At 40.1% G+C, this 27,465-nt stretch overlaps 1 protein-coding gene across 1 annotated transcript in view; it reads left to right on the top strand.

The window, feature by feature from the left end:
• LOC137870068 (transcription factor COE3-like) overlaps positions 1–26,789 on the top strand; it is a 39,006-nt gene extending 12,217 nt beyond the window's left edge. The window contains exons 2-6 of the mRNA XM_068707063.1: positions 7,522–7,678; positions 9,665–9,728; positions 12,122–12,177; positions 17,246–17,319; positions 26,717–26,789. Coding sequence (XP_068563164.1) covers positions 7,522–7,678; positions 9,665–9,728; positions 12,122–12,177; positions 17,246–17,319; positions 26,717–26,789 — 424 coding nt within the window. The remainder of the gene's footprint in view (positions 1–7,521; positions 7,679–9,664; positions 9,729–12,121; positions 12,178–17,245; positions 17,320–26,716) is intronic.
• Positions 26,790–27,465: the final 676 nt, after the last annotated feature.

Genomic DNA, 27,465 nt, shown 5'->3' with positions numbered 1-27,465 from the left:
GTTCTTCAGTAGAGGACTCGTACTATTTGTACTGTGTTCTTCAGTAGAGGACTCGTTCTATTTGTACTGTGTTCTCCAGTAGAGGACTCGTTGTATTTGTACTGTGTTCTTCAGTAGAGGACTCGTATTTGTACTGTGTTCTTCAGTAGAGGACTCGTTGTATTTGTACTGTGTTCTTCAGTAGAGGACTCGTTGTATTTGTACTGTGTTCTTCAGTAGAGGACTCGTTGTATTTGTACTGTGTTCTTCAGTAGAGGACTCGTTGTATTTGTACTGTGTTCTTCAGTAGAGGACTCGTATTTGTACTGTGTTCTTCAGTAGAGGACTCGTTGTATTTGTACTGTGTTCTTCAGTAGAGGACTCGTATTTGTACTGTGTTCTCCAGTAGAGGACTCGTTGTATTTGTACTGTGTTCTTCAGTAGAGGACTCGTTGTATTTGTACTGTGTTCTTCAGTAGAGGACTCGTTGTATTTGTACTGTGTTCTTCAGTAGAGGACTTGTTGTATTTGTACTGTGTTCTTCAGTAGAGGACTCGTTCTATTTGTACTGTGTTCTCCAGTAGAGGACTCGTTGTATTTGTACTGTGTTCTTCAGTAGAGGACTCGTACTATTTATACTGTATTCTTCAGTAGAGGACTCGTTGTATTTGTACTGTGTTCTTCAGTAGAGGACTCGTTGTATTTGTACTGTGTTCTTCGGTAGAGGACTCGTTGTATTTCTACTGTGTTCTTCAGTAGAGGACTCGTTGTATTTCTACTGTGTTCTTCAGTAGAGGACTCGTACTATTTGTACTGTGTTCTTCAGTAGAGGACTCGTTCTATTTGTACTGTGTTCTTCAGTAGAGGACTCGTTGTATTTGTACTGTGTTCTTCAGTACAGGACTCGTACTATTTGTACTGTGTTCTTCAGTACAGGACTCATACTATTTCTACTGTGTTCTTCAGTAGAGGACTCGTTGTATTTGTACTGTGTTCTTCGGTAGAGGACTTGTTGTATTTGTACTGTGTTCTTCGGTAGAGGACTCGTTCTATTTGTACTGTGTTCTTCAGTAGAGGACTCGTGTTTGTACTGTGTTCTTCAGTAGAGGACTCGTTGTATTTGTACTGTGTTCTTCGGTAGAGGACTCGTTGTATTTGTACTGTGTTCTTCGGTAGAGGACTTGTTGTATTTGTACTGTGTTCTTCGGAAGAGGACTCGTTGTATTTGTACAGTGTTCTTCAGTAGAGGACTCGTTGTATTTGTACTGTGTTCTTCAGTAGAGGACTCGTATTTGTACTGTGTTCTTCAGTAGAGGACTCGTTCTATTTGTACTGTGTTCTTCGGTAGAGGACTCGTTCTATTTGTACTGTGTTCTTTGGTAGAGGACTCGTATTTGTACTGTATTCTCCAGTAGAGGACTCGTTCTATTTGTACTGTATTCTTCAGTAGAGGACTCATTGTATTTGTACTGTATTCTTCAGTAGAGGACTCGTTGTATTTGTACTGTATTCTTCAGTAGAGGACTTGTTCTATTTGTACTGTGTTCTTCAGTAGAGGATTCGTTGTATTTGTACTGTATTCTTCAGTAGAGGACTCGTTGTATTTGCACTGTGTTCTTCAGTAGAGGACTCGTTGTGTTTGTACTGTGTTCTTCAGTAGAGGACTCGTTCTATTTGTACTGTGTTCTTCAGTAGAGGACTCATTGTATTTGTACTGTGTTCTTCAGTAGAGGACTCGTTCTATTTGTACTGTGTTCTTCAGTAGAGGACTCGTTCTATTTGTACTGTGTTCTTCAGTAGAGGACTCGTTCTATTTCTACTGTGTTCTTCAGTAGAGGACTTGTTCTATTTGTACTGTATTCTTCAGTAGAGGACTCGTTCTATTTGTACTGTGTTCTTCAGTAGAGGACTCGTTGTATTTGTACTGTGTTTTTCAGTAGAGGACTCGTTGTGTTTGTACTGTGTTCTTCAGTAGAGGACTCGTTGTGTTTGTACTGTGTTCTTCAGTAGAGGACTCGTTGTATTTGTACTGTGTTCTTCAGTAGAGGACTCGTTCTATTTGTACTGTATTCTTCAGTAGAGGACTCGTTCTATTTGTACTGTGTTCTTCAGTAGAGGACTCGTTGTATTTGTACTGTGTTCTTCAGTAGAGGACTCGTTGTATTTGTACTGTGTTCTTCAGTAGAGGACTCGTTGTATTTGTACTGTGTTCTTCAGTAGAGGACTCGTATTTGTACTGTGTTCTTCAGTAGAGGACTCGTATTTGTACTGTGTTCTTCAGTAGAGGACTCGTTGTGTTTGTACTGTGTTCTTCAGTAGAGGACTCGTTGTGTTTGTACTGTGTTCTTCAGTAGAGGACTCGTTGTGTTTGTACTGTGTTCTTCAGTAGAGGACTCATTGTATTTGTACTGTGTTCTTCAGTAGAGGACTCGTTCTATTTGTACTGTGTTCTTCAGTAGAGGACTCGTTCTATTTGTACTGTGTTCTTCAGTAGAGGACTCGTTCTATTTCTACTGTGTTCTTCAGTAGAGGACTTGTTCTATTTGTACTGTATTCTTCAGTAGAGGACTCGTTCTATTTGTACTGTGTTCTTCAGTAGAGGACTCGTTGTATTTGTACTGTGTTTTTCAGTAGAGGACTCGTTGTGTTTGTACTGTGTTCTTCAGTAGAGGACTCGTTGTGTTTGTACTGTGTTCTTCAGTAGAGGACTCGTTGTATTTGTACTGTGTTCTTCAGTAGAGGACTCGTTCTATTTGTACTGTATTCTTCAGTAGAGGACTCGTTCTATTTGTACTGTGTTCTTCAGTAGAGGACTCGTTGTATTTGTACTGTGTTCTTCAGTAGAGGACTCGTTGTATTTGTACTGTGTTCTTCAGTAGAGGACTCGTTGTATTTGTACTGTGTTCTTCAGTAGAGGACTCGTATTTGTACTGTGTTCTTCAGTAGAGGACTCGTATTTGTACTGTGTTCTTCAGTAGAGGACTCGTTGTGTTTGTACTGTGTTCTTCAGTAGAGGACTCGTTGTGTTTGTACTGTGTTCTTCAGTAGAGGACTCGTTGTGTTTGTACTGTGTTCTTCAGTAGAGGACTCATTGTATTTGTACTGTGTTCTTCAGTAGAGGACTCGTTGTGTTTGTACAGTGTTCTTCAGTAGAGGACTCGTTGTATTTGTACTGTGTTCTTCAGTAGAGGACTCGTTGTATTTGTACTGTGTTCTTCAGTAGAGGACTCGTATTTGTACTGTGTTCTTCAGTAGAGGACTCGTATTTGTACTGTGTTCTTCAGTAGAGGACTCGTTGTGTTTGTACTGTGTTCTTCAGTAGAGGACTCGTTGTGTTTGTACTGTGTTCTTCAGTAGAGGACTCGTTGTGTTTGTACTGTGTTCTTCAGTAGAGGACTCGTTGTGTTTGTACTGTGTTCTTCAGTAGAGGACTCGTTGTGTTTGTACTGTGTTCTTCAGTAGAGGCCTCGTTGTGTTTGTACAGTGTTCTTCAGTAGAGGACTCATTGTATTTGTACTGTGTTCTTCAGTAGAGGACTCCTTGTATTTGTACTGTGTTCTTCAGTAGTGGACTTGTTGTGTTTGTACTGTGTTCTTCAGTAGAGGACTCGTTGTATTTGTACTGTGTTCTTCAGTAGAGGCCTCGTTGTGTTTGTACTGTGTTCTTCAGTAGAGGACTACTTGTATTTGTACTGTGTTCTTCAGTAGTGGACTTGTTGTGTTTGTACTGTGTTCTTCAGTAGAGGACTCGTTGTATTTGTACTGTGTTCTTCAGTAGAGGACTCGTTGTGTTTGTACTGTGTTCTTCAGTAGAGGACTCATTGTATTTGTACTGTGTTCTTCAGTAGAGGCCTCGTTGTGTTTGTACTGTGTTCTTCAGTAGAGGACTCGTTGTGTTTGTACTGTGTTCTTCAGTAGAGGACTCATTGTATTTGTACTGTGTTCTTCAGTAGAGGACTCGTTGTATTTGTACTGTGTTCTTCAGTAGAGGCCTCGTTGTATTTGTACTGTGTTCTTCAGTAGAGGACTCGTTGTGTTTGTACTGTGTTCTTCAGTAGAGGACTCATTGTATTTGTACTGTGTTCTTCAGTAGAGGACTCGTTGTATTTGTACTGTGTTCTTCAGTAGAGGACTCATTGTATTTGTACTGTGTTCTTCAGTAGAGGACTCGTTGTATTTGTACTGTGTTCTTCAGTAGAGGACTCCTTGTATTTGTACTGTGTTCTTCAGTAGTGGACTTGTTGTGTTTGTACTGTGTTCTTCAGTAGAGGACTCGTTGTGTTTGTACTGTGTTCTTCAGTAGAGGACTCATTGTATTTGTACTGTGTTCTCCAGTAGAGGACTCATTGTATTTGTACTGTGTTCTTCAGTAGAGGACTCATTGTATTTGTACTGTGTTCTTCAGTAGAGGACTCGTTGTATTTGTACTGTGTTCTTCAGTAGAGGACTCCTTGTATTTGTACTGTGTTCTTCAGTAGTGGACTTGTTGTGTTTGTACTGTGTTCTTCAGTAGAGGACTCGTTGTGTTTGTACTGTGTTCTTCAGTAGAGGACTCATTGTATTTGTACTGTGTTCTTCAGTAGAGGACTCATTGTATTTGTACTGTGTTCTTCAGTAGAGGACTCGTTGTGTTTGTACTGTGTTCTTCAGTAGAGGACTCGTTGTGTTTGTACTGTGTTCTTCAGTAGAGGACTCATTGTATTTGTACTGTGTTCTTCAGTAGTGGACTTGTTGTGTTTGTACTGTGTTCTTCAGTAGAGGACTCATTGTATTTGTACTGTGTTCTTCAGTAGTGGACTTGTTGTGTTTGTACTGTGTTCTTCAGTAGAGGCCTCGTTGTGTTTGTACTGTGTTCTTCAGTAGAGGACTCATTGTATTTGTACTGTGTTCTTCAGTAGAGGACTCGTTGTGTTTGTACTGTGTTCTTCAGTAGAGGCCTCGTTGTGTTTGTACTGTGTTCTTCAGTAGAGGACTCATTGTATTTGTACTGTGTTCTTCAGTAGAGGACTCATTGTATTTGTACTGTGTTCTTCAGTAGAGGACTCGTTGTGTTTGTACTGTGTTCTTCAGTAGTGGACTCGTTGTGTTTGTACTGTGTTCTTCAGTAGTGGACTTGTTGTGTTTGTACTGTGTTCTTCAGTAGAGGACTGTTAACAGGAGGACAGGTTCTTGTGGATGTGATTGAACATACCTGGTGGTGACAGTGTTGACGTCTGATTCCTCTCGCTGTTACTTCTTCCTTTAACGCCGCTGTGTTACTGTTATTCCCTCTTAGCCTCCTTCTTTTAAAACAAACTCTAACCTGAGCGACGCACACCTGAGCTTCCTCTTCCTCGTCTTCTTCCTCTTCCTCAGAGTTTCTCCACAGACTCTCGACGCTCCTCGGCCGAGTCGAAAAGAATTCCGCTTCCAACAAACCGGCCTACAAATGAGGCATTAAGCATCGGTAATGGAGGTGCAGAAAGGTCACGGCTGTATTAATCTGCCGTCTGGGGAATACACCCCCGAGCCGAGGAGAGAGCGAGCGAGAGCTCCCAAAAACAAACCCAGAGCATGAATAAATATTTATCTACGCCCGGGCGATCATATTGATCATAAAGTGTTTTAGGAAAATGAGATTGATGTAAAAATATTCGGCCGTTGTTGTTGGTGAGCTCGGAGGTTCTCCGGGCCGAGAGCGGAGGTCTCTTCCTGCAGGAGCATCGATTTTATTTCAGGATTTTTTATCCACTTTTCTTTCCTAAAATCGTCTGCTGATGTTAACTCACTGATGTTTTCCTCTTTATTCTCTCAGTGAAAGGCTTTTTACAGTTTTGCTCGTGGTGCTGAAGCTCATTCTGAGGGAATCATATGACATTAAATCAATGACCTCATTATGAAACAACGATCAACTTTAGGTATTAAATGTAAAACAACATTAAAGGATACATCTCTCCTTTCTTTCTCTAACTGGCAGTAAAGTCCTGTTAATAAGCATTTCATTTGTAGATGTGTTTGCAAGTCTTAGGATTCCTCTGAGAGTATAACAGCTACATTTGTACCAGCTTTATGTATTCCTACACACAGGAAGTAAAGTGTGTAACATGCCTGATTAAATAAATAGTATTGTCAATAGTATGATTAATTATATTTTAATATTATGTCTTAGAACATATAATTTATAATAAACAATGATGGGCCCGACACGGAGCCTTGGGGAACCCCACAACTAACGGATCATTTTGAATTAAATATATTTATTAGATTATTCTTTATACTGAACCAGGATCACGTAAAAACGTGTTGAGAAAACGAGGTCAGACAGTCATAATGAGGCTGATTAATGAGCTTTTCAAAGAAGCATTTATTTAATATTCATTCCTCCCAACAAACTAACTAACTAACTATATATATATATTTAATAATACATCAACTTTTAGTGAGTTTACAGTATAAACATCTCAACTTTATTCCACACTGCATCAGAAAACATTTTACATTTTTATTTTTATTTCTGCTCTTTTAACAACAACTCAGTGATTTAATCTCTCAGGTTGGACTCCTGTGATGTTTCTCTGTTTATCTACATGGTTTCAAATAGTTTAATTATTGTCTTTTGTCCCTTTTATTCACGAACATGTACCTTTCATCTGGTCAAAACTAGATTGTTTCTCTGAGTTTACGTAATATTTCACGGACGCGTGCAGAAAGGACTTTTCACGATATTGAAGTGTGAAGTGAATATCTCAGAGTCTTGATGTGGTTCTTCCACCATCAGGTCCTGAACCGGTAGAGACCAGCAGGGTGCTGGTTTGTTATGTTGATGTGAAAACATCACCTGTTTGTCCAAACTGTGACCTCTCACCTGTCCTCCTCTGTCACCTGTCCTCCTCTGTCACCTGTCCTCCTCTATCACCTGTCCTCCTCTATCACCTGTCCTCCTCTGTCACCTGTCCCCCTCTATCACCTGTCCTCCTCTGTCACCTGTCCTCCTCCTCCTCATCCTCTGTCACCTGTCCTTCTCTATCACCTGTCTTCCTCTATCATCACCTGTCCTCCTCTATCACCTGTCCTCCTCTGTCACCTGTCCCCCTCTATCACCTGTCCTCCTCTGTCACCTGTCCTCCTCTATCACCTGTCCTCCTCTGTCGCCTGTCCTCCTCCTCCTCATCCTCTGTCACCTGTCCTTCTCTATCACCTGTCTTCCTCTATCATCACCTGTCCTCCTCTATCACCTGTCCTCCTCCTCCTCATCCTCTGTCACCTGTCCTCCTCTCTCCTCATCCTCTGTCACCTGTCCTCCTCTCTCCTCATCCTCTGTCACCTGTCCTCCTGTCTCCTCCTCCTCTGTCACCTGTCCTCCTCTTTCCTCGTGTGTTTTTTCTTTTCACATAAATCAGTTTGAGGTGTTTATTTTTGCAGATTATAAATCTTCGCTGACGATGATTCGGTTCACATTATTTTTGTTGTTTTAAAATGAGAAATCAATCAATCTCAAGTTAGTGTGTGTGTGTGTGTGTGTGTGTGTGTAAATAATGAAACCTTCCCTCTCTGTGTGTTTCAGCGGTGTTGGTTTGGCCCGAGCTCACTTTGAGAAGCAGCCTCCGTCCAACCTGAGGAAGTCCAACTTCTTCCACTTCGTGCTGGCGCTGTACGACCGTCAGGGTCAGCCGGTGGAGATCGAGAGGACGTCCTACATCGACTTTGTGGAGAAAGATAAGGTGACGTTTTAGAAGTGACCCACTGAAGACCTCTGTGTTGGTCCTTCAGCCCCGGGAACACTAAGTAGTTCATTCTGACTCATTCTAATGCTCACTGGAGTCACAGATTCATCCGCCGCTGAAAGTACTTCCCAACAGATGTTTCCGATAGTGATCAGCTGTTTTAGAAAATGACTGAGACTTTTAAAAAAATCTCAAACTTATTCATTATTTTTTATACTTTATTAGCAGTAAAAAAAGTCTTTTAACATAGATAACTTATTTTTTTAATATTTTCAAAACAATATTTTTAATTGATTTTTTCCTTTATTTCACACGTACGAATAGACAATAATAATAATTAAATGAAACAATGAAACGTGACGATTCTCATAGTCAAAGGAAATTCAACAAATACATTTTCAGCTGAGAAAAAAACAACAGATCTATTATTTATTATTATAAGGAACCAATGAGCTTTGAGCTGAGGGCCACATACAGGATACTACTACTACTACTACTACTACTAACAGTACTACTACTGACAGTACTACTACTACTACTACTACTACTACTACTACTGCTACTACTGCTGCTAATAATAATAATAATAATAATGATAATAATATCCAGACAGGTTGAGGAGTGTTTGGTGTTTGATCAGCTGCCAGCTGGAACTAAAATCCTCCACTCCACCCACTCACTCACCTCACCTCTGCTTCGACCTCTAGTCTCTCACCCCGAAACCCCCCCAACACACACACACACACACACACACACACACACACACACACACACACACACACACACACACACACACACACACTGGGACTGAGCCAACACTCCCAGGCACAGTTGGCATCGAGCGACTGACTGACGGAGACTGAAATAAAAGAGAGAAAAGAGAGAGAGACAGAGAGAGAGAGAGAGAGAGCTGAAATAAAAAGAAGAATAAAGGATGAGGGGGATGAAGAGGAGGAAGAAGAGGAAGGGGTGAGAGAGGGTCGGGAGAGAAAAGAAACCGTAACAGATATCATCTTTGTAGATTTACAAATACTAAGAAAATCAAATAGATTGAGCAGTAAACATGTACAGCACATGGTCAATAAATAAATAAATATTAATACATGTAGATAAAGAAATATTAATACATGTAGAGAAATACATATTAATACATGTAAATAAATATATATTAATACATGTAAATAAATAAATATTAATAGATGTAAATAAATAAATATGAATGCATGTAAAAAAAATATTATTACATGTAAATAAATAAATATTAATACATATAAATAAATACATATTAATACATGTAAATAAATAAATATTAATACATGTAAATAAATAAATATTAATACAAGTAAATAAATAAATATGAATGCATATACAGTAAATAAATGTGTACGTTAACAAGAGGTTTACACGTATATGGTCCTTTCTACAACTTAAATATCAAAGAGAAAGAGACAAAGAGACTTTATTGTCTCGTGGACGTTGTGTTCAGAGTCTCTTCAGTGACGGACAGACGGACGTCTGCCTCGTCTTCAGGTGTCACATGATCACCCAGCGGCAATAATAAACAGTAATAACAATCACCATCAAACACAAAAACAGTTGAGTATCATGTTAACTCAGACATGTACAGAATAAATAAACAAGATTTAATAATAAAAACACGAAAAGGATTTTGGAAAATACTTAAAACAACTTTTTATACAATATTCTTTTATTTTGTTTAAATAGAGAATAAATAAGTAAAGACTTCATTATGGAAACACATTCCTGATGAAAGAGATGAAATGTTATAATAATAATAATCATCTAATAATTAACTTTATTATTTGGTGGAACCAGCAACCAAAACACGACTCAGCAATACAAAATAAAATGGAAATAAAGTACACAAAAAATGAATAAAAAACAACACACCTTCATCACAGTACCTCGTTGTGTAACGTGTGTGTGTGTGTGTGTGTGTGTGTGTGTGTGTGTGTGTAACAGGAGTACAACGGAGAGAAGACCAACAACGGGATCCACTACAGACTACAGCTCCTCTACAGCAACGGTGAGTCACGTTATACTACTGTAATATATATATATATATATATATATATATATATATATACATATATATATATATACATGTATATATATATATACATGTATATATATATATGTATATATATACGTATGTATATATATATATGTATATATATACATATATATATGTATATATATATATACGTATATATATACGTATATATATGTATATATATGTATATATATATATATATATATATATATATATGTATTTATATAAGTGACCGCCATGATAACAGCTGTTCCAATTCTGTAAATGCTAAGGAAAGGTGCTTCAGTGCTTCCTTTCCTATCTCCTTCAGCATAGGGAACATCCTTTACTAAAGGAAAGAAGATAACGTCGCCCCACAATCCTTTGCTGCAGCAACATTTAAAGTGACGCACCATGTACAACAAACAGAGATTTAACAATTATTATCATCCAGTTATATACTAACAGTGAACGTCTGTTCACTGGTTGCCTCTAATGAAACAGCGTAGTGCTTTAACACTGATTGGTTTAATTAGTTTACAGTCACAGAAAGAAGAAAAGAAAGTTACAAAGTGTTTTACATGGTGGAACAAAAACAGTTCAGGACTCGGCAATACAAACTAAATAAAAAAAACAAATTATTAACATTAAAACGATAAGACAGATGTAAAATACTCACGTTAAATTATAATTATTACAGATTATAACAAAGAAAGAGAAAAAGTGATATCTATTATTGAGAAAAAATAAATGTAGAACTTTTTTTGTTTAAAAACAAACTGACGTCAGGCGATATTGACACAGCTTGACAGCGGCGTTAGTCCCGCCCCTATTTCTGACTGGTCAATCAGTATCTAATCATCGGCTCTCATTGGCTCCATTACCTTTTAAAACGGAGAAGCCGGCGTTTCCTGTCTGGAGCCGGTTGAGCTGGACCTCAGTCATTCTAAAGATGATTGACAGCGTGGAGTTAAACTTCTCCCTCTTTTTAAATGGCAGCTCTGTAGGTCAGGTGAGTCTTTGTTCAACGTGGGCCGTGTTGATTGATTGAAGTGGAGCTAATGATTGGGGGGGGGGGGGGGTCCCACAGGTGAGGCCGTCGGTTTCTCTCTGTTGTGAACTTTCCTGCATGATTTGGAGTTTCTGTGGAGGAAGGAATTTATATTAAAGGTCAACTCTGCAGACTTCTAGTGAGGCTGGAAGAAAGTTTTTATTATCACCACAGAGAGAGAGAGAGAGAGAGAGAGAGAGAGAGAGAGAGAGAGAGACAGAGAGAGAGAGAGAGACAGAGAGAGAGAGAGAGAGAGAGAGAAAGAGAGAGAGAGATAGAGAGAGAGAGAGACAGAGAGAGAGACAGAGAGAAAGAGAGAGAGAGATAGAGAGAGAGAGAGACAGAGAGAGAGACAGAGAGAAAGAGAGAGAGAGATAGAGAGAGAGAGAGAGACAGAGCGAGAGAGAAAGAGAGAGAGAGAGAGAGAGAGAGAGAGAGAGAGAGACATCTGGAAAATCTGACAACTAACCAAACTCTGTTTTCTCCATCTTGTGGGGGGGAACAACTCACCAGATGAAGTGGAGTCATAAAAGAGGGTTTTATTTTGGATAAATCACTCCTAATGTGAGTCGGCGGCGTCGGATTAGCTTCGTACGGAGGTTAATTGACCTCATCCTCAAAATTCCTTTGAACGGACAGCCGCCGCTCGGCATTCTGGGAGTGAATCATGTCAATTAAGAGAAGCACAGGAAGGCGCGCGGACAAAAAAAACAACTAAAAACATTGGAATACAATTATCGATGCTCCTCCGCTCGCTAACAGGTGTTAGCCCGCGACGCCGCCTCCTCCGCCTCCTCCGCCTCCTCCGCCTCCGTGTCATGTTTGTGTCACATTCACTGCTCCGACGCACCGCTAATAAAACACGAGCCGTCCTGATTGATATTTAATTTGTCGGAGAACGAGGATTCCTCGTTATCCTTGAGGAAAATACAGGCGGCGGGGGGGGGGGGGGGGGGAGGCAGTTAAAGGCGGCGTGGCCTATAAATAATAAACAGCTCTGGAGCAGCGCTAATGTTTGTTTTTGCTGAGGGGGGGGGGTTAGCGTAGCCGGGACGAGACGACAAGAGCTACAGAAAACATAAATACACTACCGGGACATAAATAATATCAGAAGTCATTTACAGAACGTTAGTAGGGTTCTCTTCTTTTGTTTGCATACTGAGATGGAATTAGCATAACAGGCTAATGTAAGCATGTGTGTGTGTGTGTGTGTGTGTGAATAAATGTGTCATGAGGCCTTCAATTCTGCTCATTGACTTCCTGCTTATTATTATTATTATTATTATTATTATTATTATTATTATTATTATTATTATTATTGTGTGTGTACTTTCAGGCATCAGGACAGAACAGGACCTTTTCGTCCGGCTGATAGACTCCATGACCAAACAGGTGAGACGACCCACAGGTTCCACATCACAAACAATGACTCTGTCATGTTGTTGACATGTTACAGTCAAAGGTCTTTACAGAGGATGTAATATATAATATCTCTGTGTTTTACTCCATACTTCTGAACATACTGTCAACAGCCATGAATCTATGTCCTCCATGTTTATTGATAGGATGTGTAGATGAGAACATGGAGCTGTAACGTGTGGTGTGTGTCAGAGCTCCTGACCAGTAACACCTCATGATGTCATGATGGACCCTCTTCATACCTACACAACCTTTTTACCCATAAACCCAAAAATGAGACCGACGAGAAACAAGACGCTCAATCGACCAATCACGTCGTTTAAACCCAAAATATTCATTCACACTCTGGTTCTCCTTCCTCAAACTACAAGGAACTCTTAAAACTCCTCAAAGAAGAATCTCCTCAAACATCAAACCCTTCGTCTAACTCCTCCTCTTCTACACTCTCCCTCCTCCTCAGCTTCCTCCTCTACACTCCTTCTCTTCTCCTCCTCCTCTTCCTCTATACTCCTCTTCTCTTCTCCTCCTCCTCTTCTCTTCCTCCTCTTCCTCCTCCTTCTCCTCCTCCTCCTCACTCTCACTTCTGCACCACTGATGTGTTTTCCTTTCCAGCTGTGCGGCTCCATCTTTAGTCGACTCCTTCTTTTCCTGGTTTCCTCTCAGAGCCTCGTGTGGGATTTGAACCTGTGAACGCTTTCAGTGCCAAAACATTTCTGAATTCCAGAGGCTCCTGCCAGCCGACTTCCCGGCTTCATTCCTGAAGTTCACTGGACTCCAGATCCTCCGGTTCCTCACACCTCACTTTACTGTGAGAACAATAATCTCAACGTTTCTTAACACAAGTTTAGAACAGGAAGTGACTCCAAACTCAAATTCAACACTTAATAAAGTTTCATTTCTCAATAAAAACTATTGGTGCAACTGATCACACAGGTGTTTTCTTTTAGCGTTGTTGTAGTAATGTAGAGAATATTAACATTAAAACACAAATGATTAGAACATAAACGATTAAACATCTTGTCATGTGTAGTCTTAACAACTGGATTCATTCAAGTCTCTCTGGTTTGTTTCTGATCCGTTAACCCTTTAATGAGTCCAACATGTGCTCACAGAGGACTTTGTTACAGAGACCCACACACTAAAAGTCTGTAAAGGCCCCTCTACCAACCAGCACCTCCAGATTAAACGATGACACATGTCCTAGTAGATATAACCACAACGAATAACCACAACCAACTGACACACAGTGGTGGCCCCTGGGGGCTCTGGGCCCCTGGTGGTGTGGTGGTCTGGGGGCCTCTGGGTCTGGGTTCCAGTCTTGCTATGTTTAGGAGCTTGAAGAAATATTAATAATCATCACTTACATAAAATATTCCAAAACGTAAATCATATCCAAACACCTGTTTAAACCTCCACCCGTCCTCCCCCCCCGACACACACACACACACACACACACACACACACACACACACACACAGTCATACCCCCCCCCCCCTGGTTGGCCCTGTCGGCATGTCACCAATCGATGTACCAAGCGGCTCCTCGACAAAGCGTCAGCCATGGAAACCGATCAATAGGCCCTAATGTGGCACAGCGACGGCCCACTGGAGACAATAATCCTGACATCCCCCCCCCCCCCCACACACACACACACACACACGTCTCCACCTTCACCTCCCACTACATGACACCCCATTGGTCGACAGTCAGACCTGACAGACGGGTCGGCTGGAGTCGATAAAAACCCCGTGGAGGGCCCGTTAGGGGCCCGCGTCCGTGGGATTGTCGGAGCGAGGAGCGGCTGAATTAATGCAGATTGGACCGCGGAGCAACTTCTGCACTGAGAGTTTCATCACACAGAGAGGATGAAGCGCTCAGTGTGACTTCAGCTGTCACCGCTAAACAAAACACGCGCGTGTGTGTGTGTGTGTGTGTGTGTGTGTGTGTGTGTGTGAGAGAGCGCAACAAACGAGACAAATCTGAGCTCTCTGAAGGAAGAATCAGAGCGTTTAAACTTGTGAGGATCATCGTCGAAATCTGAACCCTAAAACAAGCTTTGAAAGAAGTGACGACAGTCAGATGTCCTCACTTTACAAAACATGCCTTTAATCTCCAAAAATAAAGGTCTTCATATTTTGAAAATCAAACCAATTTCTAAGAAATCCACACAAAAATGATTTTGTTTGTTTTGATTTTCCACATTTGTTCTCAGTTTTCCACAAATGTCTTCACTTCCCAAAGAATATAAACGTCCTCAATTCTAACTTTTAAAAACATTTAAAGTAAGTGTCCTTACTTTCAGACATTCTCTTTCCAAACTAATATTTCCAAAATATCAAGTCCTCACTTTTTTAAAACGTTCCTGTTTGCCAAAAATAAAATACTCGTCCTCATATTTAGAAATGTCCACTTTTAAAAATAAGTCTCACTTTTCCTTTTTAAATGTTTTTTTTAAAATGTTGCCACTTTTCAAAATGAATATCTGAAATCCAAAATGTCCTCATGATACATAAACTGTCCTTGCATTCCAAAGGGTCCACTTTCTATTTCTAATAAAATGTAATAAACTGTCCCCAATATCTGAAATATCTCTCATCAAAAACGTCTTAACTTTTCATCAAAGAGCGTCCTCTCTGTTATTAATCACTCTCTAATTATGGCCCCGTGTTATGAAAAATGTCCTCACTACTGGAAACTGTCTTCACAAGTTTACACTTTCAAATAATAAAAAAAATAATATCCTGAGGTTCCCCCAAAATGTCTTCTTCCTTTCCAAAATGTCCACTTTCCAAATATATTGTCCTCACCGTCTTTCCAAAGACGTCAAGACGCTCACACAGAAATGTGGACGTTGACCCACAAACGAGCATGAAAGAGGACGTGCAGTCACACACACTCATGGGGGTATTACATCACCAATGATGTATAAATATCGACCAGACCACCAAAATCTACACACAGTGTGTGTGTGTGTGTGTGTGTGTGTGTGTGTGTGTGTGTGTGTGTGTGTGTCCCTGATGCGATCCACATCCCTTCTGGTCAAACTGCAGCGTTTTAATCCAGAGGAACAGAGCCGGGATCGGGATCAATAATGCAGAAGTGGTCGTTATCCTAAAAGTATTGTACCCCAGGGGTGTGTGTGTGTGTGTGTGTGTGTGTGTGTGTGCGCAGGGCGGAGGTCTGTTTTGACTATAAAGGTGGATGAGGTAGTGGTAGGTCATCATAGGAAAAGAGGGAAGGAAAAAGGGGAAGAATATTCACACACACACACACACACACACACACACACACACACACACACACACACACACACACACACACACACACACACACTCTTATTGGAGTTAATTTACAACCACCAGGGTATTACCTACACACACACACACACACACACACACACACCCACACACACACACTCTTACTGGAGTTAATTTACAACCACCAGGGTATTACCTACACACACACACACCCACACACCTACACACACACACACAGCGGTCATCCGTCATCCGGACGCTGACATGACAGCTCGGTGGGGGCGTGGGGGGGGGGCCCTCATCCTGGGGCGCCACCCGCCATCTGGCAGGGAATTCTGGGAAGGCCGGAGGAGGCTGAGACCACCAAAAGGGAGGTGGTGGTGGTGGTGGTGATTGTGGTGGTTGGAGGCCATGTTTGACTTTGTTGTTGGTGCTGAGGTCCAATCAGGTGTGGGGGGGGGGGTTGACAAAATAAAAGCAACACCTGCACACATCAACTGTCTCATTAGTTCACGTGATCTGCATAAAACAACACGACAAAGCACCGTGAACTGGTCCCATTTATATTTTAACTGGTCTAAATGGTCACGAAGTAGATCTACATCTACAACTGGTTTATGAACTGGTTCACATGTGGAGTACATGTGTACTAAACTGGTTTATGAACTGGTTTACATGTGCAGTAAATGTGCACTAAACTGGTTTATAAACTGGTTTACATGTGCAGTAAATGTGCACTAAACTGGTTTATGAACTGGTTTTCATGTGCAGTAAATGTGCACTAAACTGGTTTATAAACTGGTTTACATGTGCAGTAAATGTGCACTAAACTGGTTTATGAACTGGTTTTCATGTGCAGTAAATGTGCACTAAACTGGTTTACATGTGGAGTATATGTGCAGTAAATGAATGTGTACTAAACTGGTTTATAAACTGGTTTACATGTGCAGTAAATGTGTACTAAACTGGTTTATGAACTGGTTCACATGTGGAGTACATGTGTACTAAACTGGTTTATGAACTGGTTTACATGTGCGTTAAATGTGCACTAAACTGGTTTATGAACTGGTTCACATGTGGAGTACATGTGAACTAAACTGGTTTATGAACTGGTTCACATGTGGAGTACATGTGTACTAAACTGGTTTATGAACTGGTTTACATGTGCAGTAAATGTGCACTAAACTGGTTTACATGTGGTGTATATGTGCAGTAAATGAATGTGTACTAAACTGGTTTATAAACTGGTTTACATGTGCAGTAAATGTGTACTAAACTGGTTTATGAACTGGTTCACATGTGGAGTACATGTGTACTAAACTGGTTTATGAACTGGTTTACATGTGGAGTACATGTGTACTAAACTGGTTTATGAACTGGTTTACATGTGGAGTACATGTGTACTAAACTGGTTCACATAAACTGGTTTATAAACTGGTTCACATGTGGAGTAAATGTGTACTAAACTGGTTTATGAACTGGTTTACATGTGGAGTACATGTGTACTAAACTGGTTTATCTGTAAACTGGTTTGACTGAAAACTGTAAACTAGTTTAGACATTCAATAGTCTGTAGGGTAAACTAGTTTACATGTTCCGTAAACTGGTTAACATGCAGTTAACCGGTTGATCTTTTAACTGGTTTACTTGTGCCCCATTTAGCCTCCCGAGCCAACCAGAAGTACTTTACGTTAACCTCAGATGATCAAAACCTCGACCCTAATAAGAGACATTTAGACTATTTGTCTGTATGTCTGACTTCCTGTCTGTTTGTGTCCCATCAGCCGATCCTCTACGAAGGTCAGGACAAGAACCCAGAGATGTGTCGCGTCCTCCTCACCCACGAGATCATGTGCAGGTGAGACCCCCCCCCCCATGAGCCCTCCCTGTCCCGTTCGTTCAGGGAGTCCAACCTGCGACTCGTACGTTTTTATTCAGAGTGTATTAACGGTGTGGTTTGACATCGGAGCTGAATGTTGTACTTCGTGGTATAATGGTATAATGAGCACTTACTCTTAAAAGTACTTCATCCTCATATCTTTATGCCAATTTAATGAAATGTTGAGTCCTCTTAAAGTTAGAATTAATTAGTTTTATTTTATTTTAACTCGAGCTATCGCCTAGAAAATAAATAGCACCTGATATCCATCTGTGTTTCATGTAAAATATTATAAATATAGTTCAATATGTATCTCTAAACAGAGGTGGAATGTAACAGTACATTTACTCAAGTCCTGTACTTTTGTACAAAGACCTTGAAGTTGTACTTAAGTATGTCTACTACTGTACATACTTCAGTTACTCTCCAGGTTTTATTAACTCAAAATATAAATAATATGCATAATAAATAATACATTTTATTATTATATTATATATATATATATATATATATATATATATATATATATAATAACTATAATACAATAATTCAATATATATTCATCTGCATCAGTACTTTTACTTTTGGTACTTTAAGTTTATTTTGATGCTGATGTTTTTGTAAGTTTGTATATTATTCTTATTATTTGTATTATCTCTTTGAGCTGCATTGTATGGATGAGAGATGGTTTATAGATACTGGAGGTGTGTGTGTGTGTGTGTGTGTGTGAGAGAGCAGCTGTTGGTTTGTCGTTCATCACACCAATCAACACGTTTCCTGGCCTGCGTGTTTTTGCTGTTGTCTGTGAGTTAATGGTTTTACTGGTTCAGTCTGAGGAGTGAAGAAGAAGAAGAAGAAGAGTGGGGGAGGAGTGGGATAAAAATAGGACACACACACACACACACACACACACACACACACACACACACACACACACACACACACACACACACACACACCTGAAGCTGGAGTCTCAGAGTCTTTGTGTGTTTGAGCCACATGAAGAAGAGAGAATGTTTTTCTATTTAGTTTATTTGTTTCATGAATCAACCTGATGTGATTAACATGTAAATACACTGGAAGAACAAACCAGCAAACTGGTCTACATCTAAACTGCTTTATCTGTGCATACATATGTTATAATATTATAATTATAATATAACATATAATTGCATAAATATGCAGTTGATGTTGGTTTCTGCAGTTAAACTTGTTGCATGTAAACTGGTCTACAGTTGCATTAAATTGGTTAATCTTTAAACTGGTTCACATTTAAACACACGCATGTGAAATAAACTGGTTTAGGTGGGAATAGACTGGTAAACGTTAGCAGTAAACTGGTTAATCTAATCTGTGAACTGGTTTACTGATGCATGGATTGATTTAAGTATGAAGTGAACTGGTTGTGATGTATTCAGCCAGTGACAGAACAGAACCGGGCCTGTAGTCCGGACCTGTCCTCCTGTTTATCTCTTCTTTACCCAAACTCCAGTATCTCTACACTCCAGTATCTCTACACTTCAGTATCTCTACACTCCAGTATCTCTACACTTCAGTATCTCTACACTCCAGTATCTCTACACTTCAGTATCTCTACACTTCAGTATATCTACACTTCAGTATATCTACACTTCAGTATATCTACACTTCAGTATCTCTACACTTCAGTATATCTACACTTCAGTATCTCTACACTCCAGTATCTCTACACTTCAGTATATCTACACTTCAGTATCTCTACACTCCAGTATCTCTACACTCCAGTATCTCTACACTTCAGTATCTCTACACTCCAGTATCTCTACACTCCAGTATCTCTACACTTCAGTATCTCTACACTCCAGTATCTCTACACTTCAGTATCTCTACACTTCAGTATCTCTACACTCCAGTATCTCTACACTTCAGTATCTCTACACTTCAGTATCTCTACACTCCAGTATCTCTACACTCCAGTATATCTACACTTCAGTATCTCTACACTTCAGTATCTCTACACTTCAGTATATCTACACTTCAGTATCTCTACACTCCAGTATCTCTACACTCCAGTATCTCTACACTCCAGTATCTCAACACTTCAGTATATCTACACTTCAGTATCTCTAAACTTCAGTATCTCTACACTTCAGTATCTCTACACTTCAGTATATCTACACTTCAGTATCTCTACACTCCAGTATCTCTACACTCCAGTATCTCTACACTTCAGTATATCTACACTTCAGTATCTCTACACTTCAGTATCTCTACACTTCAGTATATCTACACTTCAGTATCTCTACACTCCAGTATCTCTACACTCCAGTATCTCTACACTCCAGTATATCTACACTCCAGTATCTCTACACTCCAGTATCTCTACACTCCAGTATCTCTACACTTCAGTATCTATACACTTCAGTATCTATACACTTCAGTATCTCTACACTTCAGTATATCTACACTCCAGTATATCTACACTCCAGTATATCTACACTCCAGTATCTCTACACTCCAGTATCTCAACACTTCAGTATATCTACACTTCAGTATCTCTAAACTTCAGTATCTCTACACTTCAGTATCTCTACACTTCAGTATATCTACACTTCAGTATATCTACACTTCAGTATCTCTAAACTTCAGTATCTCTACACTCCAGTATCTCAACACTTCAGTATATCTACACTTCAGTATCTCTACACTTCAGTATCTCTAAACTTCAGTATCTCTACACTTCAGTATCTCTACACTTCAGTATCTCTACAGTTCAGTATATCCACACTCCAGTATCTCTACACTTCAGTATCTCTACAGTTCAGTATATCCACACTCCAGTATCTCTACACTCCAGTATCTCTACACTTCAGTATCTCTACACTTCAGTATCTCTACACTTCAGTATAGCTACACTCCAGTATCTCTACACTTCAGTATCTCTACACTTCAGTATATCTACACTTCAGTATCTCTACACTTCAGTATCTCTACAGTTCAGTATATCCACACTCCAGTATCTCTACACTTCAGTATCTCTACACTTCAGTATCTCTACACTCCAGTATATCTACACTCCAGTATCTCTACACTTCAGTATCTCTAAACTTATGTATCGCTACACTTAAGTATCTTTACATTTCAGTATCTCTACACTTAAGTATCTCTACACTTCAGTATCTCTAAACTTAAGTATCTCTACACTTCAGTATCTCTACACTTCAGTACCTCTACACTTCAGTATCCCATCCACCAGATTCCTTTTGATAGCGGCTTTGTTTCCATACCACCGGCTGTCTGTCTGCGTCTCTGAGCCTCAGTCATTATGTGATTGAGTGTGATTATTAACGAGCTTTCCCCCTGATGGATGCTGTGTTTCCATTCGCTAATGAGACAGCGGTTCACTCTTTCCATCTCTACCCGTCTCTCTGCCGTCACGCTCCCAGGTGAGAGCGAGTCTTTATGGGCGTCCCTGTTGGGTTTGTCTACCTGGATCACACTCGGCACCTGTTTCAGGTGGAGGGACGGTTACACTCTTATTGGATCTAAAGAACAAGAATCTACCATCTCCTATTTCTGTTTTGTTCTTTTGACTCAACTACATTCATGTGACGGCTGAAGTTTCTGGTTACTGAGCAGATTTACAGCCAACAGGAGATAAATATACCTGTTGTGTCTCCATAATATCAGCTTTTAGTCACTCCTCTGTACTCGTAGGTGGACTTGAGAAGGGATGCTGGTCCTTCATATCAGGCCTTATAAAAATCAGTGGTTCATGTAAAGTTTTGACTTATATTTATTGATTTGTATTATGGTGTTTATTTGTATTAAATAGTCAGTGTTTGTTGGAGGATAGGACAGTGTTTCTATAGTTGTAGTTCAAGAGGCTGACAGAGAACCACTATTGTGTGATTGAATGAATACACTTCCGCAACTTGCACCGATGTGTAAAACGCACTTCATTTAAACTCAAAAACAAGCGGCGATGTATGCAAGCAATGACTCAAAGTCACCGTTATAAGACAGCTCATAGAATCCGAGCCCAAAACAAAATTAAACTCACCAATCTGCCCGCTAGGCGGCGATGTACGCAGCAGTGTAGGTACAGGTAGTGCTGTTAGCTGTTAGCGGTTAGCTGTTAGCGGTTAGCCAAACACTTCGTCCAAAACATTAAAAGTGAGCCGTAGAATCAAAATACGATAATCAACTTGAAAGTTGTATCATTGACGACATATTTCACTTGTTTTCTTCCAAAATATCTGATCGTTTAGACTCCCACAGGATTGGCTCAGGTTAAAGAAAGATGGTCGCCGGAAAAAGTCAACACGGACTTGAGCCACATGTTGACATAATCAACAACAATTAACAGAAACTACCATCTTTGATTAAACGTAACCAAAGTCCTTCTGTTGCATAAACCAGAGTCATATCTGACTCCTGTCTGGTTTCTCTCAACACGTATTTGGTAAAGTTTATACCAAACGATGCTCCTCGTGTTCTCGTGTTCTCTAGTCACTTTGTTTCTTTCAGAAATCAACGTATCAGAATCTAGAAATCCTGTGTGTGTGTGTGTGTGTGTGTGTGTGTGTGTGTGTGTGTGTGTTTCAGCTGTGACCTCTCCATCATATCATGGCGGCACATTAACCATTCTTAAACGGGACTCTGCCGCTTTCCAAAAACTACCGATCACAAACCAGTGAGCAGCCAGGTTGGCACGGCGGCGTTGCCAGCGGGGGCTCCCCGAGGCTCGCCAGCTCTCCGGTAGCCCTCGCTCTCCTCTCCTCGCGGCCACCTCGCTCCCCCTTCGCTGGCTGCCAGAGGCTCCGGGCGAAAAAAACCCCCAAAAACCTGCTGCCACGCTCGCCCGAGAGGAAGGGTGGCTTCCAGTTCAGGCGGCGCCGGCTGCCGGCCGGCTGGCTGGCTGGCGTTGCTGGCTGCAGCAGCATCATCAGCTCTGGCTGCTGCTGCTGCTGATGCTGCTGCCGATGCGTTCCAGGCCTTCGGGTAATTACAACACTTGCCCTTTGAAAGCGAGCCCTTGCGCTGCCGGGCCCCCGTCCTGCTCGGTGTTATCTGGACGCTGTGATCCGAGCAGCCGGGGCCTCTGACGCCCGCGCTGCACCGTCCTCAGGGGAGCCTTTGAAGGGAGCGCTCTCTGTTTTTTTTATTTTTTATTTGTGTGATAGCGGAGCGCCGACATGCCCGGACAAACCTTCTCTTTGTGCCCTTAAGTAGATTCCACTTGTGGCAAACGTCTGAAGTGGCTGCAGAGCGCCGAGGAGGAGCAGCAGCCAGCAGTAATGATGCTTGTGTGTGGCAACCGGCAACGGGCAATCGGCCGGGGTTGCCGGCCAAACTGGCTCCCGTGGCTGAATTATTTTTGGGGGCCTGAGAGTGTTTGTACAGCGACCTGAGGAGGAGACAAAAATCTCCCCAACAAAATGAGTGACAGCGGCAACAAAACACACAAACTTAGCTTTATTATTCCTGTTCTTAGCCTCACACACACACTCTCTCTCACACACACACACACACACACACACACACACACACACACACACACACACACACACACACACACACACACACACACACACGGCTTCACACTCCCTCTCAGGTTTGTGTGTGTTGTTCCTCTCAGTCATTAGCCGGCCGTGGTGTTAGCCTGTCTGCGGCCCGGGGGGAAACGTCATTAAGGCGATATTGTGGACGCTCAGCCAAGGTTTGTTTTTGTCTTTTGGAAAGGGGCCCCGGGTCCCTGGAGGGGCCCCGGCAGTGCTCCTGGGGTCCGGTTTGTTTATAACACTTCTTTGGCAGTTTGGAGGAGGTTGTCACCACAGCGGCACCAGTGGGTTTCCAATGCTAATTGGTCTCCTGGAACTTTCACTAATGGTTCCAAGTAGCTGGGGGAATAAATTATTGTGGCGTGTTCTATGGCAACAGTGGCACGTACACATCCATACGGACGCAGACAGACAGAGAGAGAGACACAAACACGCCGCTTAGTTTGTGATTTTTTCTGTACTTACGAGATCAAACGCTGCGATAAATGATTCATAAAGCGTCTCATTTGGCATTCGCAGCCCCGCGATTTTGACGCTTGTTTGTCAAATGGCAATTTGATTCAGGACAGCATGGGGCCAACGAGGCGGGGGCGTAATTGGACGTCGCGGGGTCATATGCCATATGATTAATTTTTTAAGAATTACCGGAAGATATGTTAATGAGAAAGACATGCGTTTTGCTGCGCGGGAGATTATAGGTGCAGATAGTGTCGTTGTTATCGATGAAGGATGTCACCGACGCTCTCTCTTGTGAATTCATTTTGACAAATCTCTGAAACGTGTGAATATTTCCTCTGAGGCTCAAACGTCTCTCACGTAACAGAAGCTACAGCTTATTAATACGCTTCATTCATACGACTCGTGTAGAATAAAGGTTTGACAACATCTTAAATAGTGAAACTCAGATGTTATACTGAGGGATTATTATTAATACTGATGAATTTATGTGTTGACAGTAGCTTAATTTACATAGTTGGTAATATCATATATATATATATATATATATATATAATATTATAATAAGGTTGATTATAATTCTCAGTCTGTTAAATCTAAAGTCACATTCAAACCCTTTGATAACTTAAGATATGACAAAATAAATATGAATAAAATATGTAAAGACGTAAAGATAAAGAGTTTAAAAACAAAGAAACATGAAAAATTACAAATTATTGTAATTATTTCACAGGAACAATGTTTGATTTTAGAACGTTATGTTTATTTGTTCGTAATAAATTAATCCATGATCTATAATCATGACTTTAGATTTAATTTAATGATTCAAAATTTTTAAAAGTATAATTTTTATTATTTGGTAAATAAATATAAGTTTAAATCTCGACTTGTTCGTCTTTGTTTCCATTAAAGATGTTAATCACAGAGACAAAACAACCACTTATTAAACCAAAAGGACGATATTTCCCTCTGAGTAGCAAATATAAATGTTTCACAAGTACCTGAGAAGTGTACTTAAGTACTTTACTTTGGTAGCTGTACTTTGTTATCAATGTACTTTATTTGCATTAAAAAATACTTCAGTTAATAAGTTTGTTTATTAAAAATGTATTGATTTTGTATTAAGGATTGCATCTGATTTTAACATCTAATTATTAAAAATTGCTGCAGTAAAAAAAATAAAAAAAAATAAATAAAAGCCTACTTTACAATAAATTTACTTTTTTACAAATGTAGTTTTCATATAAATGTAGTTTGTTATATATGTACTTAGTTATATATATACTTAGACATAAATGTAGTTAGTTATATATGTACTTAGTTACATATATATTTAGTTATAAATGTACTTAGTTATATATGTACTTAGTTATATATGTACTTAGTTATAGATGTACTTAGTTATAAATATACTTAGTTATATATGTACTTAGTTATATATATACATAGTTATAAATGTAGTTAGTTATAAATGTACTTAGTTATATATATATACTTAGTTATAAATGTACTTAGTTATAAATATACTTAGTTATATATATATATACTTAGTTATATATATACTTACTTATATATACTTAGTTATAAATATAGTTAGTTATATATGTACTTAGTTATAAATGTACTTAGTTATATATGTACCTAGTTATATATGTACTTAGTTATATATATACTTAATTATAAATTTAGTTAGTTATAAATGTACCTAGTTATAAATATACTTAATTATAAATGTAGTTAGTTATATATGTACTTAGTTATAAATGTGCTTAGTTATATATATACTTAGTTATAAATGTACTTAGTTATAAATATACTTAATTATAAATGTAGTTAGTTATATATATACTTAGTTATAAATGTACTTAGTTATAAATATACTTAGTTATAAATGTAGTTAGTTATATATGTACTTAGTTATAAATATATTTAGTTATAAATGTAGTTAGTTATATATGTACTTAGTTATAAATGTACTTAGTTCTATATATACTTAGTTATAAATGTAGTTAGTTATGTATATACTTAGTTATATTATACTTAGTTATAAATGTACTTAGTTATATATATATATATATATATATATATATATATATATATATATATATATATATACTTAGTTATAAATGTACTTAGTTATAAATGTACTTAGTTACCTCCCCTGACTGACTCTGAGCCGTGGTGCGTTCACTGACCTCCTCCGGCCGTCGGAGACTAAAGCGGCCCATGTGACGTTCTCCCGTGTGTGTGATGGGTATTAATGTTCTGGATTCAGTCTGCTGCTGTTCAACACACTGACCCCCCCCCCCCCCCGCGCTCCCTCCAGATGCCTCCACAGACTCCGGTTGGGTTTAATGTTCTGAGTCTTTGGAGCCGTTTGGATGGAGCCGGCTGCCCTCTGGCTACCTGGACGCATGTTTTGGCGAGCAGCTGCCCGGTTGGTTGGCTGGCTGGTTGTCAGGGGCGATGGCACTGAGGGGTGGGGGGGTGAAGGGGGGTCCACAGTGGTGCCTCCATTGTTGGGCGTCATCCAACTGTTAGTGACCTTGCTTTGGACTCCACCCAGCTGGATGGAGAAAGAGAGAGAGTGGGGGGGGGGGGGGGGGGGGGGGGGGGGGGCGCTTTTCAAAATAAAAGAATTTAGTGGCACTTTATTTTTGCAGGTCTTTAATTTCCTAATAATCCCTTGAACAATGTCCTGTATAGAATCACGTCATCAGTGTGTAGTGTGAGGTGAAGTAGAGATGAAGTTGTGACGTAGTTCAGCTTTTAGAACAAACTTTTAAATCTTAGTTTTTAGATGAAGTGATTTCTATTTTTATATGCGTTACAATGTGATCCAGCATTATTATTATTATTATTATCATTATTATTATTATTATTATTATTAGTTTCCACCTCTTGCTGCCATGTTTGCTCCTTTTGACCAACAGATACTTTACTGAAGTAAAATCATTTAAATATTAAGTAGAAATATGGAAGTATTGTTTTAAGAAAGCAGATAATCTTCTGTCTTTGATGCATCGTATTTGATCTTATTGTTGTTACTGCTGATGCGTTGATGCGTTGCCGTAAACAGCTCCTTTTTATCACTCTGTTTCTGTTTGAATAATGCTGTTATTACACAGATCCTCTAATAATATGATTGCTGCTCTTACAGATTTATTCACTTGTTTTCATAAACAGAAATGACACCATGTGATGAATCTCTCTGCACTTTAATCTCTTTGTCACTTTTTATTTGAAGCTTGAACGTGAGAGGAAAAAAACCTAAATATGTGTGTGTGTGTGTGTGTGTGTGTGTTTGTCGATGCTACATTAGCTCTGATGCTAACGTGTTGACGCTCTGCGTTTCCTTTCTCTCTCTTTTTTTCCAGTCGGTGTTGTGACAAGAAGAGCTGCGGGAATCGTAACGAGACGCCCTCTGACCCCGTCATCATCGACAGGTAGGACCTCACCTGCTCACAGACCTGTCTCTCTCTCTGTCTCTCTCTCTGTCTCTCTCTGTCTCTCTCTGTTTCTCTCTGTCTCTCTGTCTCTCTCTCTCTGTCTGTCTCTGTCTGTCTCCTCTCCTTCAACACAAACACTGTTTCATGCTTTGCTCGTGGAGTCGGGTTCAGTCCGGGTTCTCACTTTTATTTACGTCCAGCAGAGTTTTCACACGTCTGAGTAACTTCTATGTCTGGATGAGAATGGAACACAGAATGTTGCTCCTGTTCTGAACACGGAGACTCGTTGCTTCTGGATTGTGACGCTGTAGACGCTGTAGACGCTGTAGACGCTGTAGACGCTGTAGACCCTGTAGACGCTGTAGACGCTGTAGACGCTGTAGACGCTGTAGACCCTGTAGACGCTGTAGACGCTGTAGACCCTGTAGACGCTGTAGACGCTGTAGACCCTGTAGACGCTGTAGATCCTGTAGACGCTGTAGACGCTGTAGACGCTGTAGACCCTGTAGACGCTGTAGACCCTGTAGACCCTGTAGACGCTGTAGATCCTGTAGACGCTGTAGACGCTGTAGACGCTGTAGACCCTGTAGACGCTGTAGACCCTGTAGACCCTGTAGACGCTGTAGACCCTGTAGACGCTGTAGACGCTGTAGACCCTGTAGACGCTGTTGACCCTG

Source organism: Cebidichthys violaceus, unplaced genomic scaffold, assembly GCF_023349555.1.
Source record: "Cebidichthys violaceus isolate CVI_PGR_0920_01 unplaced genomic scaffold, fCebVio1.0.p SCAF_129, whole genome shotgun sequence".
NCBI lineage: Eukaryota > Metazoa > Chordata > Actinopteri > Perciformes > Stichaeidae > Cebidichthys > Cebidichthys violaceus.
Note: the sequence above shows the minus strand (reverse complement) of the source record. Positions and strands in the feature narration are given on the sequence as shown.